At 29.8% G+C, this 16,691-nt stretch overlaps 1 protein-coding gene across 1 annotated transcript in view; it reads left to right on the top strand.

The window, feature by feature from the left end:
* The window catches only part of LOC145293160 (uncharacterized), a 276,947-nt gene that overhangs the window by 184,296 nt on the left and 75,960 nt on the right, over window positions 1-16,691 (top strand). The window contains exon 3 of the mRNA XM_080139611.1: window positions 14,210-14,331. Within this exon, the coding sequence (XP_079995737.1) occupies window positions 14,210-14,331 (122 nt within the window). The remainder of the gene's footprint in view (window positions 1-14,209; window positions 14,332-16,691) is intronic.

Raw genomic sequence — 16,691 nt, 5'->3', positions numbered from 1 at the left:
AACAACCAACTTTGTTTGGGGAGTCATCTATAAACATAGAAAATTTTGTTGATGCCTGTAAATACACTAAAAAACATAATTTTCTCTCCTTCCTTTTAATGTGATAGGCCTGTTTGTGTACTTATGTAATCCTTTCACTGCAGTGAACCCAATGTATAGTTGCTGTTCTTCTGTAGCTGAAGTTTCGTCCCTGTCAAATAGTGTTTATTTCTAAGTCAAACAGCACCATTTGTTATATATTTCCAAAAAGTTGATGAACATGTACATTTTGTATCAGGTTCACGTGTCCACAAAAATTACCCAGTCATCATTCATTCGTGTCCTTCTTATAGGCTGCATGTCATTGCCTGGGATGTTCTAGATGTGTTTTAAATTTTTTTTTCCTTCCGAAGAGCAGTGCTTTCCATGTGCACTATCTACTGCATGAGTTAAAAATATTGTGAATCTCCAACCAAAAAACTTTTTCTTTTTTTTTTTTGTGTAAAAATTTTGCTGCTTGTATTGGAGTTAAGTCTGGTGGAGGAATTTTAAAGGTTTTAAAATCCGAAACCTGGAGTTCATCACTGAAGAGTGAACTTGAAGCGGCATCTACAAGATGTATTTTATGTTATATTTATTTATGATTACTGTGTATATTACAGCAAAAATGTTATCACATTGCAAGCTTTTCCAGAGGTTTATTTGTCTGTTATAGATGTTAATAAATTCGATTTGATAAAAAATAGGATCACTAGAAATATTAAAATAAATATTAACACATACTTTAGCCAAAATAGATACATATTGAAAAAAGATTGAAACCATTTACACAGACTTTAACAGAAATCTTAAAACTCAATTTCATCAGAAAAATATGAAAAAAAAAAATGCAGCTCACAATCACTGGACGTTTTCTCTCATTTCTCTTCTTTCTTTGCCTCAAATCCCAAATCAGCAAATTTCATATACTAAATAATGTCAGTCAATGCTTTTTAACCAATGAAAATACAGATGGGTTCACCTTTTTTCCTTATTAAAGAAAGAGTTTGCTAACTGCACTGCAATAACAAATCATTCAGTTTCTTGTATGGTTTTGACATTTGCTAAAGTTTTAAACTACATGCAAGGCAAAGGTGGTGATAAAACACATTTGGCTGTTGAATATGCATTTGTAGAACTAGTATAGATTATCTTTTGAAGGATTCATTTCACAAAATGAAATCATCTTTCTTGCTACCTTGATTGAAAATGGGTTAATTACAAAATCATCCTTTTATTGATTTGTTGATTTTTTTTTTTTGTTTTTTTTAATTAGCTGAATGTTCCTTCATCGATATCTGTAATTATTTTTATTAATATATAATTAAATCTGTGTCTGCAGATAATGATGAAATTAACTAATATGAATTTGGAAATGAGACAGTAAGTGGGAGGACTTGTGTTTATGTTGAAAAGTTGAAATCTATGGAAGGAGTTTTACATTTCAAAGTTATATTTTGTTGTTGCTGCAGCAGCAGCAACATGAAGAAGTCAATCTTTTAAGGTCGTATGAAATGTATGTGTACTCTAAAGTTATAAATACATTCAAATCCTAATTGATCTATTGCTAGGTATCGCAAACCAAAATTTTAGTTTCATTATATCTAAAAACTTAATGTGGACACATAGATGGTTGTCAAACATAATGATGATACCAAATTTATTTTGTTCAGTTTGATACCAAATTATAACCATTCAAAATTTGTTGGAGATTAGAAAATTTGGCATGACCAGAAACCATCTGTACTGACCAGAAGCCAATTTTTGTAGTGTATAACAAAAAAATGAAAGCTTGGAACAAATGTAAACATCCAAAACGGCTGCAACTCTTTTCAGAGTTTGCAGCCATCTTGGATGTTTTCTTTTGATGAATTTATTTTTATTTATTTATTTTTTCCAAAATTATCAAAAGATGTTCCACTATCCAGGATTGTATTTTTATCAATATTTTAACAGTAAGTCTAACATTTACTGATCTATGTGAAAAATCTATTGAAAAAATAAATAGATAATTGTAAAGATTTATACTCCAAATATTGCCTTTGTTATTTTTCATACTCTCTTTCACCATTCTGGTTTTCTGTATTGCTAAAGGCAATACCTACATTCTTATTCACCAGCAATGCTTCAACCAAACTAACATTCTCCTTCATGTGTGTGTGTGTGTATATATATATATATATATATATATATATATATAGTGAGAATGTGTGGGAGGACACTTCTCAACCTATATACTTGACAAATTTTTGATTTACAGACTTGAAATTTGGTATATAGGGTAATCAGACAGGTGGAAAATTTTTTGATCAGGTTTCATCCCAAAAAAAGGTCTGCTAAAGGGTAAAAATTTAAAAATTGCTATGTGGAGGCCATTGGATTTTTATCTGTTTGCTGTTTCGTGGCCGAATCGTTCACATTATGCTAAGAATAACTAGGTTGAAAACATTTTTAGAAAATTATTCCAAATGAAGTGATTCTTAACTATGTTATTTCATTTGTTTATATATTTTGCTTACAGAAAAAAGTAACCACCTGCTTAAAAGTTCAATGTGCGCACAAGTAATCTGGAAGTGAAAGCAATCAGTGTTAACCTTGAATCCCTCCATTTCATAAGAGCTTTGTTTTCAACTGCCTGAAATCCATTTGCTCTCAACGTTGAAAGCTAGGAATTTGGCATTATGGTTCACAAATATAACATTTAAACATAAAAAGGATATTTAATTTTCTCTCTAATTGCAAGGATTATCCTATCTAATATATTTTTCCAACCAAATCTGTATGGGCAGATCAATAGTGTTTATTAGTGAAATCTTATTTGTGGTCTTTAATATAAATCTTGGTGTTCCAGAAATTGTAATTTCAGTCTACTCACCAATTTTAGACTTCATTAACAACGTAGTATGAGAAGAACATATGATTGTAATTTTTTAAATGATGAAATGTTTATTATTTTTAGAAGCATGGAACAATGAATATTTGTCTTGAAGGAAGATGAAAAATATAGTTTTTTAAATTTTAATCAAAATAAAAAAATGCAATTTTAATTAACATCTAAATATACAGCTTTTAAAATTTTCAACATTAAATATTCAGGTCAAATATGCAAATTCACAAAATTGCTGATTAATTTTTTATTTTTTCTTCTCATAAGAATAAACAGAAAGCCAGTGATCTATTTACACTGTAAAACCAGACTAGGAAACAGCAGTTATGGCCTAAATGTTTTATTATAACATGGCAGTTACAGTTTGTGTTTAAAGTGTACATAAAAAGTCTCAAATAAGACGTGTATGGAATTTTTTCTCCTTCCTTTTAGTATAGACTTACTGAAAACTGTGTAGAGGAGGGTCTGATTAGTCTAATGGATTAACAGTTTATGGAATCAACTTTGCCCTGTTTAAATTCCAGTGGACCTAATGATGGTCACTTATGCACTAATACAGCTGGACTTTGCAATTTTACCACAAATATTGCTAGAAAATTTTCTAATGTTCAACTGATTGTATACAATAAGTTGTTTACGATGATTATCATCTTCTGTATTAAATAAGTAAAAAGATGGTTGAATGTCATAGGACTATGACAAGAGAATATTCTTTTCGTTATTTTGCCTCGAGTATAATATCTTATATGCTTTTATATAGAATGATGTGGTTTTTGATTGATTAACTGTGTCTAACTGTCGGATATATATACTCAAGAGTCAAAACAATGATAAGAATATTCTAGTCATTAAAGACAAGACAACCTTAATAATTTGGATATTTTTGAACAATGAATAAAAAATTGTTCTGATTGTAATCAATATTGTAAAAAAAAAATGAGTAAAGGAAATGAGTTTGAAACAACATTTTAATGTTGAGTTCAATTTTAATTACTGATCAGTTATTATTTCAAATCATGATACCTGGAAAAAAAATCGTTCCATTTTTACAAAAAAACTATCTAAAAACTATCCTTAGCAGCAGCAGCAACAGCAGCAGCAGCAGCAGCAATACTATCAGCAATAGCATTGCGGTAAACAAACGGTTTGTTTGTTTTTTTACTTTTTATTCCAGAATGAATTAAAAGTTAAAAAAAATGAAAACATGAAGATAAAAATATGTTTTTACATATTTAGTTGGAGCTATTTTGTTATCAGAACTAATTAGCTTAATTAGAGCTATTTGGTTATCGGAATATATAATTAAAGCAATCCCAACCAGCCCAGTCAAATTTAAAAAATATTTATATAGTTGAAAAGACGAGAAAATAAGTTTTCTAAATATGTAACATGCGTGCACTTTTATCCATTGCATTAGTTTTTAACGGTGAATTAAACAGTGTTTTGTTTATAAAAAAAAAAAGAACGTAAAATATGATATTTTTGCATGATATTGGGGGTCCCAATATTTTTTTTTCTTTTTTACAATTGTTTTCAGTGGATTATAATCAAATAGATACTAATCTATCTAAATTATAAAGAAGAAAAAAATACAAAATCAATATTTAAATATTCGTAGGGGGTGCTCAGTCTCCAGTGAAGTTCTTACTTACTTACCTCCCCGTGAGGGCAGAGTTAGACACAAGGTCGGTTTTTAATGTGGGGAAAATTCAGTTTCCCAAAAAGGAGCAATCTGGATAGGAACAAAAATAATTCTCAGTCATGAAGGATTTCTCCTCCACTGACAGAGGACAGAAAAGGCAAAGTGTAGCATCAGAATATTACACTATGATCTTGGCCTGAAGTCTAGATAAAGAATTAAAACCTGTCTTAAACTAGAGAGTTTAAAGAAATAATGTATCACTCAGACAAGAAATGTAATTGAAAATAAAAACCAAATTCCTCCAAGATTTGGAAACGGTTTTTTGATATTTAAATAAGTAGGTAAAAAATACTTAATACTTTTCCAAACGTGATGTATTCTGTTAGTGTTTTAAATAAAATTAATTTTTGTCCATTTGTCGTAATTCTTGTAAAGTTTCACTCTCTTCATTTATAAGTCATTATATAAGTTTACATATTTAAAAGTAGTTTGATCTTCAAAATCTAAAGTATAACATTTTCAAAAGCTGATAATTATGAACCACTAACCTTACATATGGGTGTCAAACGCCCTCTTAAAACCTACCTTAATCCTACCTTTAACCCTAGGTACGAGTGGCAAGCGTTCCTCTCCTCCTAAAACTTTTAGCCCTAACAATAATGCTGTCCGAGTGACGAGCTCCCCACCAAACAAAATTACTCGGTAAGCTACATATAAGTATCTAAAAAAACACAAAAAAATAGATCCTTCCTTAAAGAAAAGTGCACGATTTATCTCCCATAAAATATAAATTAGTCAACTGTCTTAAAACATTAGAATGGTCTTGAAATGGTGAATTATTTTACATTAAATTTATGTGAAACCAACCCCCACTCTAAATTCTAAAATTGTTTTCGTTTTGTTTCTATCAAGTTTTTCAGGGTGTTCACATGTAATTGACTACAAATGTGAAATCACGTATTTTGGAAAGGTGATCTAGGGAGGGGGGTACAGAAGTTACAATAACACCAAGGAAATATTGCAATATATTCATTTTTAAACAGTCCTAGATTTTGATTTCAGTTATTGAGTTCTCTAACTTCTTTTCTTTTAAATGGATACATGGCATTTTTAAGGAATTGCAGTATATTTATGTGCATTTATTGTAGATTATTTGGAAACCATTCATTTCTGGAGACTTTCAGTTGCATATTCTAATTCCTAACAGAAAAATACACTTATATGGTAAATTTCATTGCTTAATCTCCTCTTTTAACAAAGCTATAACATTTTTACTGAAAAAGTAGTGTAAAAAATGTGACAAAATGCATATGGTCTTAAAGAGGGGAAAATATCCAAACACGCAGGGCACAAAAATAGTCATAACTTCCATGATTTTAATTGGATTTAAACAAAGTTCCTTTCTTAGCTTATCAAGCTCTTTCTATGTATGCCAATATTGAAATATTTTAAGCCATTTCAATTTTTTCATGTGTATTGCTATAACCTGATGTAACAAACAAATCATTCTTTTAATAAGTTGAATAAAATTTAGAAAGTAATATTGATATCCTAAAATAATAGCTTTTTTGCTCAAGTGAAAGTTATCACTGTGTGTGTGTGTGTGTGTGTGTGTGTGTGTGTGTGTGTGTGTGTGTGTGTCTTTATGAATATGCAAATAAACCTTGCTGAATAGGGAAAGATTTATGTGGCAATTGTAAAAAAATTGCATAAGTAGAAGATTTCATTGAAGCGAAATACAGTTGTTCTGAAATCGATAGTTATGAATGGTTGCATGTGCGCCCCCTTTCCTCTTTGTCTCTCCCTTCCTCTCGTTTCATGAAATAAAACCGGGAACAGCAAAAGGGTTCTGATACAGCAGTTGTGAATGAAATGATTTTTCATTGAGGAGAGAAATAGGGAGCAGTTGTAGGATCCAGCTACTGGCTTTTCATTGAGAAAGAGGGGGCAATTCCACGCTCAAAATGTAGTACAAGTAGTAGACAGGTATCCACTAGCATTTCACCCTTTCTTTATTCACCCTTTCTTTATTCACTCTTTCTTTATTGCTTCTTTTTAGGGAGTAGTTTTATGACTTAGACATCCAAATAATGTGATAGATATTGCTTCTAATCGTTTTTTATAATAAGGAGATGTTTGTTTTGATGATAATGATTTTAATAAGTTGTTTCCATTGAGAAAACCAATGCTATTAGTATTTCTGTAAGCAGGACAATGGAACAGTCACTATCCAATTAATAATGCATGTATTTGTATTTCAAGGGGAAGCAAATGAGATGGGGGAATAAAAGGAATGGTAGAAAATGAGAGTTGCAATATATTTGGCAGAAATGTGTTTGACATTAAGAGGAAAAGAAAGAATCATTATTTGGATTTATAGAGGAACACATGCATATTGGAAATTATAACTTGACACAGTGTCATATAAAAAAGGCGTTTTTTTTTTCGTTTTTTTTTTATTCTTACTTTAGATTTAAAATGAGAGGTAAATATCAGAAAGTTTAGTTTCAGTTGTGTTTTATAGCCAAATCAATTGAGATTATTTAAATGCCAGAGCGTAGTAAACTATTAAAATATTTAGCAAACCCAAATTACAAGACTGAAAAAGTACTTTTTTTCTCACAATAATAATAATGCTGATTTCATTTGATTAATCCAAGCGATATTAATAATATTAATTTATATTTCACAAATTCTATTTAAAATGAATAAAATTTTACAAAATCTTCAAAGTTGTCATTGTTTTAAATAGATTTATTATGATTTGAACTCAGCATAACCAATTATATGGAGCATTACAATCAACTAAGCATGCACCCCCATACCTAGATAGAATCAGATTCACAATTATTGTATATAGTTTTGATAAAGGGTTTTAATTGGAAACAAAAAAAAAATCAATTGTTGTTCATAATTCCTTTAGACTTCTGATTGGCTGGATTAGAAATATTTTATCTTTAAATATTATGGAGCTTTCTCATTGATTATCCACTCAAATTGGATAAACTTTGGGTTTTTATGCTAAATTGAAATGATATGCCCTTAATTAAATCACTCACAAGCGCTAATACAAAAAAAAAACATTTCTACTACAGTTCTATTGATTGTTTTCTAGCAAAAAAAAAAAATCAACATTAAATAATTCACAAGGGTTGATATACCTTTTAATAAAGAAACCAAACCAACTTGGGGATATTTGTGTTTGTTGGAAAAGGAGAAACAATAATAAAAACTTTGGAAATGAAAAATGTGTTTTTCTATTTGGGTTTTTTTTTTTTTTTTTCAATAATGAATTAATTTACAACAATTATGAAAATGTTGAAATGCTATAGACTTTTTTTCTTTTTCATTTGGTCTTGTTTCTAAATATTGTGAAAATCAGTTAGGGGTCCAAAAAAAAAAAAAAAAATCAAAATTGACTTTTTCAAATTTTGCTGGTTCCCCACCTCAAAGATGACCCCTTTCGCACACTCTCTCTCTCTCTCTCTCTCTCTCTCTCTCTCTCTCTCTCTTTAAACTTGACGTTCGTAAACATTGTTATTTTGTAAATATTTCTGAACACAAACTCAATTTTAACTTCATGATGCCAACTTGTCTCTAAAATACTGAAAAATAATACGCCATTATTAAGAATGGTCCGTTAACCAAGCTAGCTAATCGTTATTTTCACACAAGGAATACAAAAAGTTCCTCTTTGATTTGGCAAACATCCAAAAACATAGATCCATTGGGGATGATCAGCTGGACTACTTTGTGAACCAACACAAAAAGAATTTAAAATCACCAGAAATTGTCTGCAAGCTTCATTCATTATCCATCCAACCATAGAAAGTTTAAATATCTTTAATTATAGATGCAGTAACATTTGTTTAATAAATTAATAATTACTAAAATACACAGATTAATTAAGATGGATAGAATGAAAACCATTTTCAATTCTAACATAACAGCTTCAATGGTGATATATCATTGAACTTAGGGGTGCATCAATTAATCAGCAGTTAATCGATAATCAGCATTATCAAACACTTTGTCGATTAATTAATAATTGGTCAATTAATTATTTTTCTCTTAACCTATTAAATTTAAATCATTTCATCAATGCCAAGTGACTCATCAGATAGCTTTGACACATTAACACAATAACTGCAAATTGAACTTGACATTTGTTAAGTGTCTTGATGCTATTATGGCTTTTTGTCTTTTTTTGTTTTTGCTATATTAAATGAAATTAGAAAATACAAAGTATAATTTCCAACTTTTAAAGGAATATAATTAAACAGCTAGACTTTATAATTACAAACTACAAATTTAAATGCTTATGTGAATGACTATAAGTTGAAGTTCTGCTTCCACTGGAGCATGCTGCAGTGGTTATCTCTGCTCTGCACCTGCTGCTGCTCTACTTCCTCTTTTATTTTTGTTGTCTGCCTCCTTTGCTCTCATAATCTCAGCAGTATTTAAAGTTGAATACTTTTAAGTTGTAATGTAGAAACATTAGTTTCTCCATTCTCAGCCTCTTCCCAATAGGTTCATACATATTACCACCATTCATCGTCAAGCCCAAAATATCAGCTGACATGATATTGTAAACAAACACAGACAGAATTTGAGGAACTACATTATCATTATTATTTTTTTGTGAATTAATTTACCGGGCAAATTATTTTTCGTAATATATAATAATTAATAGAGGATTGATTCTTTAATCATACATAAGCAATCTGCATAAATTAAATAAATCATGTTTAAGCGTATTGTACATCCAACTCATTTAATTAGTGTTACTACCATTTATGACAACAACACTTGCTGATAAATCGGCATAAGAAAACCTGTTCCTTTACCGATTAATCAGTAATCAACTTATTATCAAGTGCCGATTAATCGTTGCATCTCTAATTGCAACTATCTTTTTATTTGTTAAGCAGTAAAACCTCAGTTGTTAGATGAAGATACAATGATGCCTAATAATCGATGAAGAAATCAGTAAATTATAATGGAGATTGTGTGCCTGTAGGCAAAAATTTGTCACTACCTACATGGTTGCATGGTGGGTTGGGGGTATCAATTGTTTTGCATAGCACTGGAAAATTTAGTAGCAGTGAGGATTAAAAGATTGGAGTCCTGGAAAAGAATTGCAAATGGGAACAAAGGAAAGCACAATTGTAACTGTAAAATCTTTGTTTTTTTAAATCGATCACGCTGATGTTTTTAATCAGCACATTGAAATGTTTAGTTTGTAAAATTGACAGTCGTTACGCTGCGTGTTTAATCGAATACGTCGATTTGTAATGTATTTGTTCTTGTCTGATTTGTAATGTATTTGTTCTTGTCTGATTTGTAATATATTTGTTCTTGTCTGATTTGTAATGTATTTGTTCTTGTCTGATTTGTAATGTATTTGTTCTTGTCTGATTTGTAATGTATTTGTTCTTGTCTGATTTGTAATGCATTTGTTCTTGTCTGATTTGTAATGCATTTGTTCTTGTCTGATTTGTAATATATTTGTTCTTGTCTGATTTGTAATGTATTTGTTCTTGTCTGATTTGTAATGTATTTGTTCTTGTCTGATTTGTAATGTATTTGTTCTTGTCTGATTTGTAATGCATTTGTTCTTGTCTGATTTGTAATGCATTTGTTCTTGTCTGATTTGTAATGCATTTGTTCTTGTCTGATTTGTAATGTATTTGTTCTTGTCTGATTTGTAATGCATTTGTTCTTGTCTGATTTGTAATGCATTTGTTCTTGTCTGATTTTTAATGTATTTGTTCTTGTCTGATTTGTGATGTATTTGTTCTTGCCTGATTTGTGATGTATTGATATGCAAATCCATAGCAGTTTATTTTTCTTTTGTTTAATCGACATGTTGAACTGTTGGATTTTTTTTGTCTGATTTGTGAAATATATGTACTTAAATCCAACAAAAACTAAATTGTTGTGGAGCTATTCTTCCAGTATGATTGACTGAAGAGACACAGATGATGAGAAAAAGTGAGAGCATGATTGATACCTGTATCTATTTGTACTCAACTTTATGTTTTGTGCTGTTTTTTTTTTTTTTTTTTCACGTTTGGTCGTGATTGGATAGTCAGTTAGAATATGCCAACTGCACCTTTTTAGAAAGTTAAAACAATATCAAGTCATCTGTTGGCTGTGGGTGGGTGACCTGTGATATCTAAGAATGGGATCTAAGTGAATGAGCAGTATGCTAGGAAGCGTTAATGTTACATAATTTGTAACACTCCACTCTGGCCATTACTTGATGGGTGATCAAAGTGATTCAATCCGCTCATATCATGCATTATTAAAGCAAAAGTTAATCTCAATTAAATTTGATCTTTCTTCATCTCCTCTGCTTCAAATGTTAGAACGCTGAAAGTCAATCCTGTCAAAGAAATGAAATGATCTAACATTTTCTTTTTTTACTAGAAAATTATGAAAGGCAGTTATTGTTCCTTATCTAGCATATTTCTTTTTGTTTATAAAGATGACGTCTATATTTTTCCAACCAATTTTCATCGCAAAGTTTCATATACCCACTGAAACTGCTATTGTTTTAATATTATCTAAATGAATAAATGTAAAAGTTTTTCTTACCTATGTTAATCATGTTCACATTGAAATGGTTTATGCTGATTTAATTCTGTGATTTCATTCATCATGATACATTCCTCCTGGACATTACCTCCTTTTTTTAGAAGAATTCAATATATAGGGAAGTAGGCTGCAAGTTCTAAATAATAAAGGACAAGTAAAATGTATAAAACAAGACAAACATTTTTATTAACAATGGAATGCATGAAATTAAAACTAAGACAAGTTAAAAAAAAAAAAAAAAAAAAACATTACAAATTTTGAGTCAAATAATAAAATATTTTGAAAATATAAAATATAATTAATGCCTTGTCGGTGGGGCATCAGAATATGCTGAATGCCCTCCTGCAGAGGGTAAAGGTTCCTCAATGGGGCCACTTGTTAGGCATGGGTGACAACTCATGATGTTTTGGAATGGGATCCTGGTAGTTGAGAGTATTGGAAGTCAGAGTTAAATACTTCCACCTCTCACTCTACTTTGGCCCTTACGTTAGCATTACAAGTTGATTTTTTTCTTTTTATAGATAATTGTTATTTTATCAACTTGCATGAAAAGACCTATGTAAAAGATGCTTTAAACCGTTTGAATTATGCAAATACCATTCAAAAGTTATGAGAATTTTAAGTGCCAAAATTTAGGTTTTTCTGTGGACATTTTTCTTTAGAAAAAGTGGGCTAAATTATGGACCTCAACATTTCAAGAAATTAGGTAATTTCGCCACCATTTATTTATTTTTTAAGCTATTCTCATGAAACTTGGCACTCTTATGTAAAATTGTGTGCTCTTTCTGATTATGCAGTCAAATCTGATGTATCTCTTTACCATAAGCCATCTATATATATAAAAGCGAAAATGTATGTGTGTATGTTTGTGTGTCTGCTAAAAACTTTCGACAGACACAACAAAAATTCACAAACTCGGTATCATATTGAAGCTCCATCCTTCGCACAAAAATATCGAAAAATTGACCAAAAACGTTAATTTTTTCACCTCGAAATCGACAATTTTCGACAGGGGGGGGGTAAACAAAAATGGTCCTCTCGTGACGACAACCGGTTCTACGCATGCGTCAGATGACGTCATGACCTGATTTACTTTGAATAGTTGAAGAACTGACTAAATTTCATGTACGTCGTGTTAGCTCAGTTTGTTAGCGCGTTGGTTCGTTATCTAGACATTTTGGGTTTGAATCGTGGTGTGAGATGTTTTTATTTATTTATATTTTTTTTTTTTTAATTTAAATATTGAACTAGTGTTATTTAAGCCATTTTTCATGTAACATTCGTTTTTCTGTTTTTTTTTTTTTTTAATTCGCTTATTCTTAGCGACACCCCAAAACACCCGGGTAACCACCGATTTTTTAAATTTTAATATTGAAACAGGCTTATTTAAGCCATTTTTCACATGTTTTTTTTTGTGTTTTCGATTTTTACATTTAACATCATTCGTTTGCCTTACATTAGTTTTTTTGTGTGTTTTTGTCGATGTTTTGATTACCCCCCCACCCCATGTTATTATTTCAGCATGATAGCATAAGTGCACAAGTACTTTTTATTTATTATATATATATATATATATATATATATATTTACCGCTAAAAAACACAATTCTACCTTAAGTACAAATAAGTTAAACGCATAGTAGTACATTTTGTTGTGTACTAAAAGCGTTAAAAATAAGAAAATAGTATTGTTTGCAAATCAAATTTGAAAAACTTGAAAATAATTTTTTTAAATTGACGAACTCAGAATAAAATATGACTAGTAAGTAAGACGAAAGCAGAAAAATAGTTTTCTATTTTTAAGCAATCAAATTTACCAAATTTCCACGACTAACGATTGCTATGATATTTTCATCTTGACTACTGTACACTCATTAACCTTTATCCTTAATTGGTCTCCAGGCCTTGATAAGTGGTGACTCCTTTGTAAAAAAAAAAAAAGAAAAAGAAAAATACCAAAAACCTAAATTCTGATGAATAAAATCTACAAATTATGAATTCAAAACATTACCAAAGAAGACCGAAACAACCAAGCAAAAAAGAGAATCCCCAACAAAAAACAAATCAAACACTTCTGAAGAGATGGAAATAGATAACCCAATCAAACAAATAGCTGAAATATCTAAAACTGAAAAATACCACCAACCCTTGAAAAAGCAAGAAAAAAACAAAAAGTAAAACCGAAAGAGGAGACAAATCATATAAACTGACAAAATATATATATCCTAGTCTTGAGGAAGATAAACAACCCAATCTATACATAATAGATATTAAAATAAATGTTATAGTTTCAACTTTAAAGAACAAAAGTACAAACCAATTATTATTATTCATGAAATTCATTATCCAACATAAAATTGTAGACGTCTTTAGATTCCAATATATTTTGTGGTGCTCTGATATTTGAAGTAAAAATTAAAATATTCATTATTTATATGAGAGAATATAATTTTATTTTTTTTAAAAATTTGCAAGTTTTAGAATTTAAAACGATGCAGATATTTTTCAGAAATAAATTTTATTTTAAAAGCAACTTAGTTTTAATGATATAACATCTCCTTCTTGAATAGTAACAATTCTTCGGCTTTTTTATGGTATATTATCTACTAGAAAAAAAACGGTAATGGTCTTTACAATGCTGCTTCTTTTTGTTGAAAATAATGTTTTAGTTGAAAGGTCTTAATGAATTTTTCTAGTCACACCATGCTAAGAAAAGGGGAAAGAAAATGTTACTATGGCTGAGGAAGATGTTATGTCATCAAATACATCATCAGTTGGTTTTAAATAAGTATTAATTTAGAAAAATTATGTGCATTGTTTTGACTTCTGAAACTTACAAAGTATAATTATTTTCTATTTAATTTTCATTTTATATATATATTTTTATTATAAGATAAAAATTTTGAAGTATTTTTCTTTTTTCTTTTATTATATTACTTTTATCATGAAATATGAATTGAATTATAAAACAAAAAGATAAAAAATGTATTTGATATTTATGACAATTTCCTATTCTTTTGAGCTTTGTTAGTTTTAATTGATTTTCTTGATCTCATCTTGCAGAAGAGAGCAGTGTGCAGGCAGCTGATTCCAACAGCCCCAAGCAAGCATTTGTCCCCTGTAAAGTTTGCGGAGATAGAGCTTCAGGATATCATTATGGAGTTACCTCCTGTGAGGGTTGCAAGGTAATTGTTTCTTTTACTTTTTAAACTTTGATAGGGTATGTCAGAAAAGAAGAAAAAATTTTTAAACTTGCATTCATTTTTCAATTAGAACTAATAATGCACACATACTCCCCTTTCCACTAAATAATTTGAAAGTTAATTGCAGAGACATAATTCATTAAAAAAAGAAAGTACTACACACATATATAAAACATGATTTTATCCTGTCAGATCTTCAAAAACAGACTCAAATAACAATTCAAACTAGTCTGTTTGATTTTATTTTTTGCCCACTATGTATTGAGCCAAATCTAATTTAGTTCACTTGAGCTTCTTTCTCTAAAGCAACTAGGAAGTTTGTTAGACTGAACTCATTCTTTGTTTACGACCTAAACAGTACTAGCCAATTGTGAAATTAATGTTTTTAAATTTACATTTCTCTGTCTAATTTAGCTTATTGGTTGAAAAAGAAAGAAATTCAGCTTATGCCATTAATAAAAATGTTACTATTACATTATTTGTATAGAATAATTGTAATATAATTTCTGTTTTTTCTCATTGATTATTTTCAATACACAGCAGACACCTGTTAATAGTTTATTTCTATTTAAAGCTTGCACTTTTTTCATTATAACAATTCTTATAAAAATTCTCTTAGAAAGAAACAATAGAATACAATAAAAGTGACACCGGCTTTAAACCATTTTAAACGATTGGAGATAAATAAAATTTACATTGTATGAGATTGTTTTTCTATTCTTATATTTAACGTTTCTTCTTCTTCTTCTTCTTCTTCTTCTTCTTCTTCTTCTTCTACTACTTCTACTTCTTCTTATTATTATTATTATTACTACTACTACTACTACTACTACTACTACTACAACAACTTTATCAGGGTTTTAAATATTTTTTTCAAGATATCTTTACAGAAAGGGAGAATTAACTCAGAATTAATTACTAAAAATTACCTTCTATTTGTTTTCATAAAAATGTACTTCTTTTGTAATACATATAAAGAGTTAGGTCACTTTTTACAAAACAGTTATAGAAAATAAGTCTTATTATTTGATTTTTTTTATCAAGCAAAATGGTCATTTATTTTGTTTTTAGAAAAAAAGCTTGGACACATACCACACAAAGGCACACATGTGCCTAGCTTTTTTATTTCAAATCCTTGAAGTCAAAGAGTGGATATGAAACAAAGGAAAAGAGAGAACAGGAATGGGTAGCAATAGTAAAGAGAGTGAGAGTCACATTGATACGAGGTGTCTTCAATAAGTTTCCAGACTTTTTTGTACATTTAAAATTGTGGTAGACTCTTGAAAATTCAGTATGTTATTGTTATACATCTTATCAGATGACGGACCAATTTTTATGATTTCACGTTCAAATGAACAGTTATAGTAGGAATTGGAATATACTGGTAAATTTCAAAAATGCAATCTCGACATGAGGACATCTAAGAAGAATGATATGCAATAAAATTTTGGTTTCAACTTGGAAAAAAAATTCCACAAAAATGTATGGAATGCTTCAGACTGCTTTTGGACAATCTTGTATGAATCAAGCATCTGTTTTTGAGTGGCATAAGAGGCTCAAGAAAAGCGGAAAGTCTGTGAGGAATGATGAGATGTATGAGAGGAGTAAGGAAGTCAGAACACTAGAGTTGATTGACCAAATAAAGAATTTCATGGGTAAAGACCATCATGTGTCTATAAAGTCTATAAGTGCACAGTTTAATGTCAGTGTGGGAACTATACACAAAACTGAAGATGCCAAAGATTTGCGTGAAATTTGTCCAAAGGATGCTTAGAGAAGATCAGATTACTTGTCCAAAATGGGCATCAAGACAGTTTATAAGCCATTTTAAGCTCTAGACCTTTTTTTTTTTGCTCTAGACCTTTTTATTGCTCTAGACCGTTTTTTACTCTAGACCTTTTTATTGCTCTAGACCGTTTTTTACTCTAGACCGTTTTTTACTCTAGACCTTTTTTTTGCTCTAGACCGTTTTTTTGCTCTAGACCGTTTTTTACTCTAGACCTTTTTATTGCTCTAGACCGTTTTTTACTCTAGACCTTTTTATTGCTCTAGACCTTTTTATTGCTCTAGACCGTTTTTTACTCTAGACCTTTTTATTGCTCTAGACCGTTTTTTACTCTAGACCTTTTTATTGCTCTAGACCTTTTTATTGCTCTAGACCGTTTTTTACTCTAGACCTTTTTATTGCTCTAGACCGTTTTTTACTCTAGACCTTTTTATTGCTCTAGACCTTTTTATTGCTCTAGACCGTTTTTTACTCTAGACCTTTTTATTGCTCTAGACCGTTTTTTACTCTAGACCTTTTTTTACTCTAGACCTTTTTATTGCTCTAGACCGTTTTT

The sequence above is a fragment of the Euprymna scolopes genome, chromosome 14 (assembly GCF_053919585.1).
Source record: "Euprymna scolopes isolate OS-2025 chromosome 14, ASM5391958v1, whole genome shotgun sequence".
Classification (NCBI taxonomy): domain Eukaryota; kingdom Metazoa; phylum Mollusca; class Cephalopoda; order Sepiida; family Sepiolidae; genus Euprymna; species Euprymna scolopes.
The sequence above is the reverse complement of the archived record's forward strand: the minus strand, read 5'-3'. Positions and strand labels throughout refer to the sequence as shown.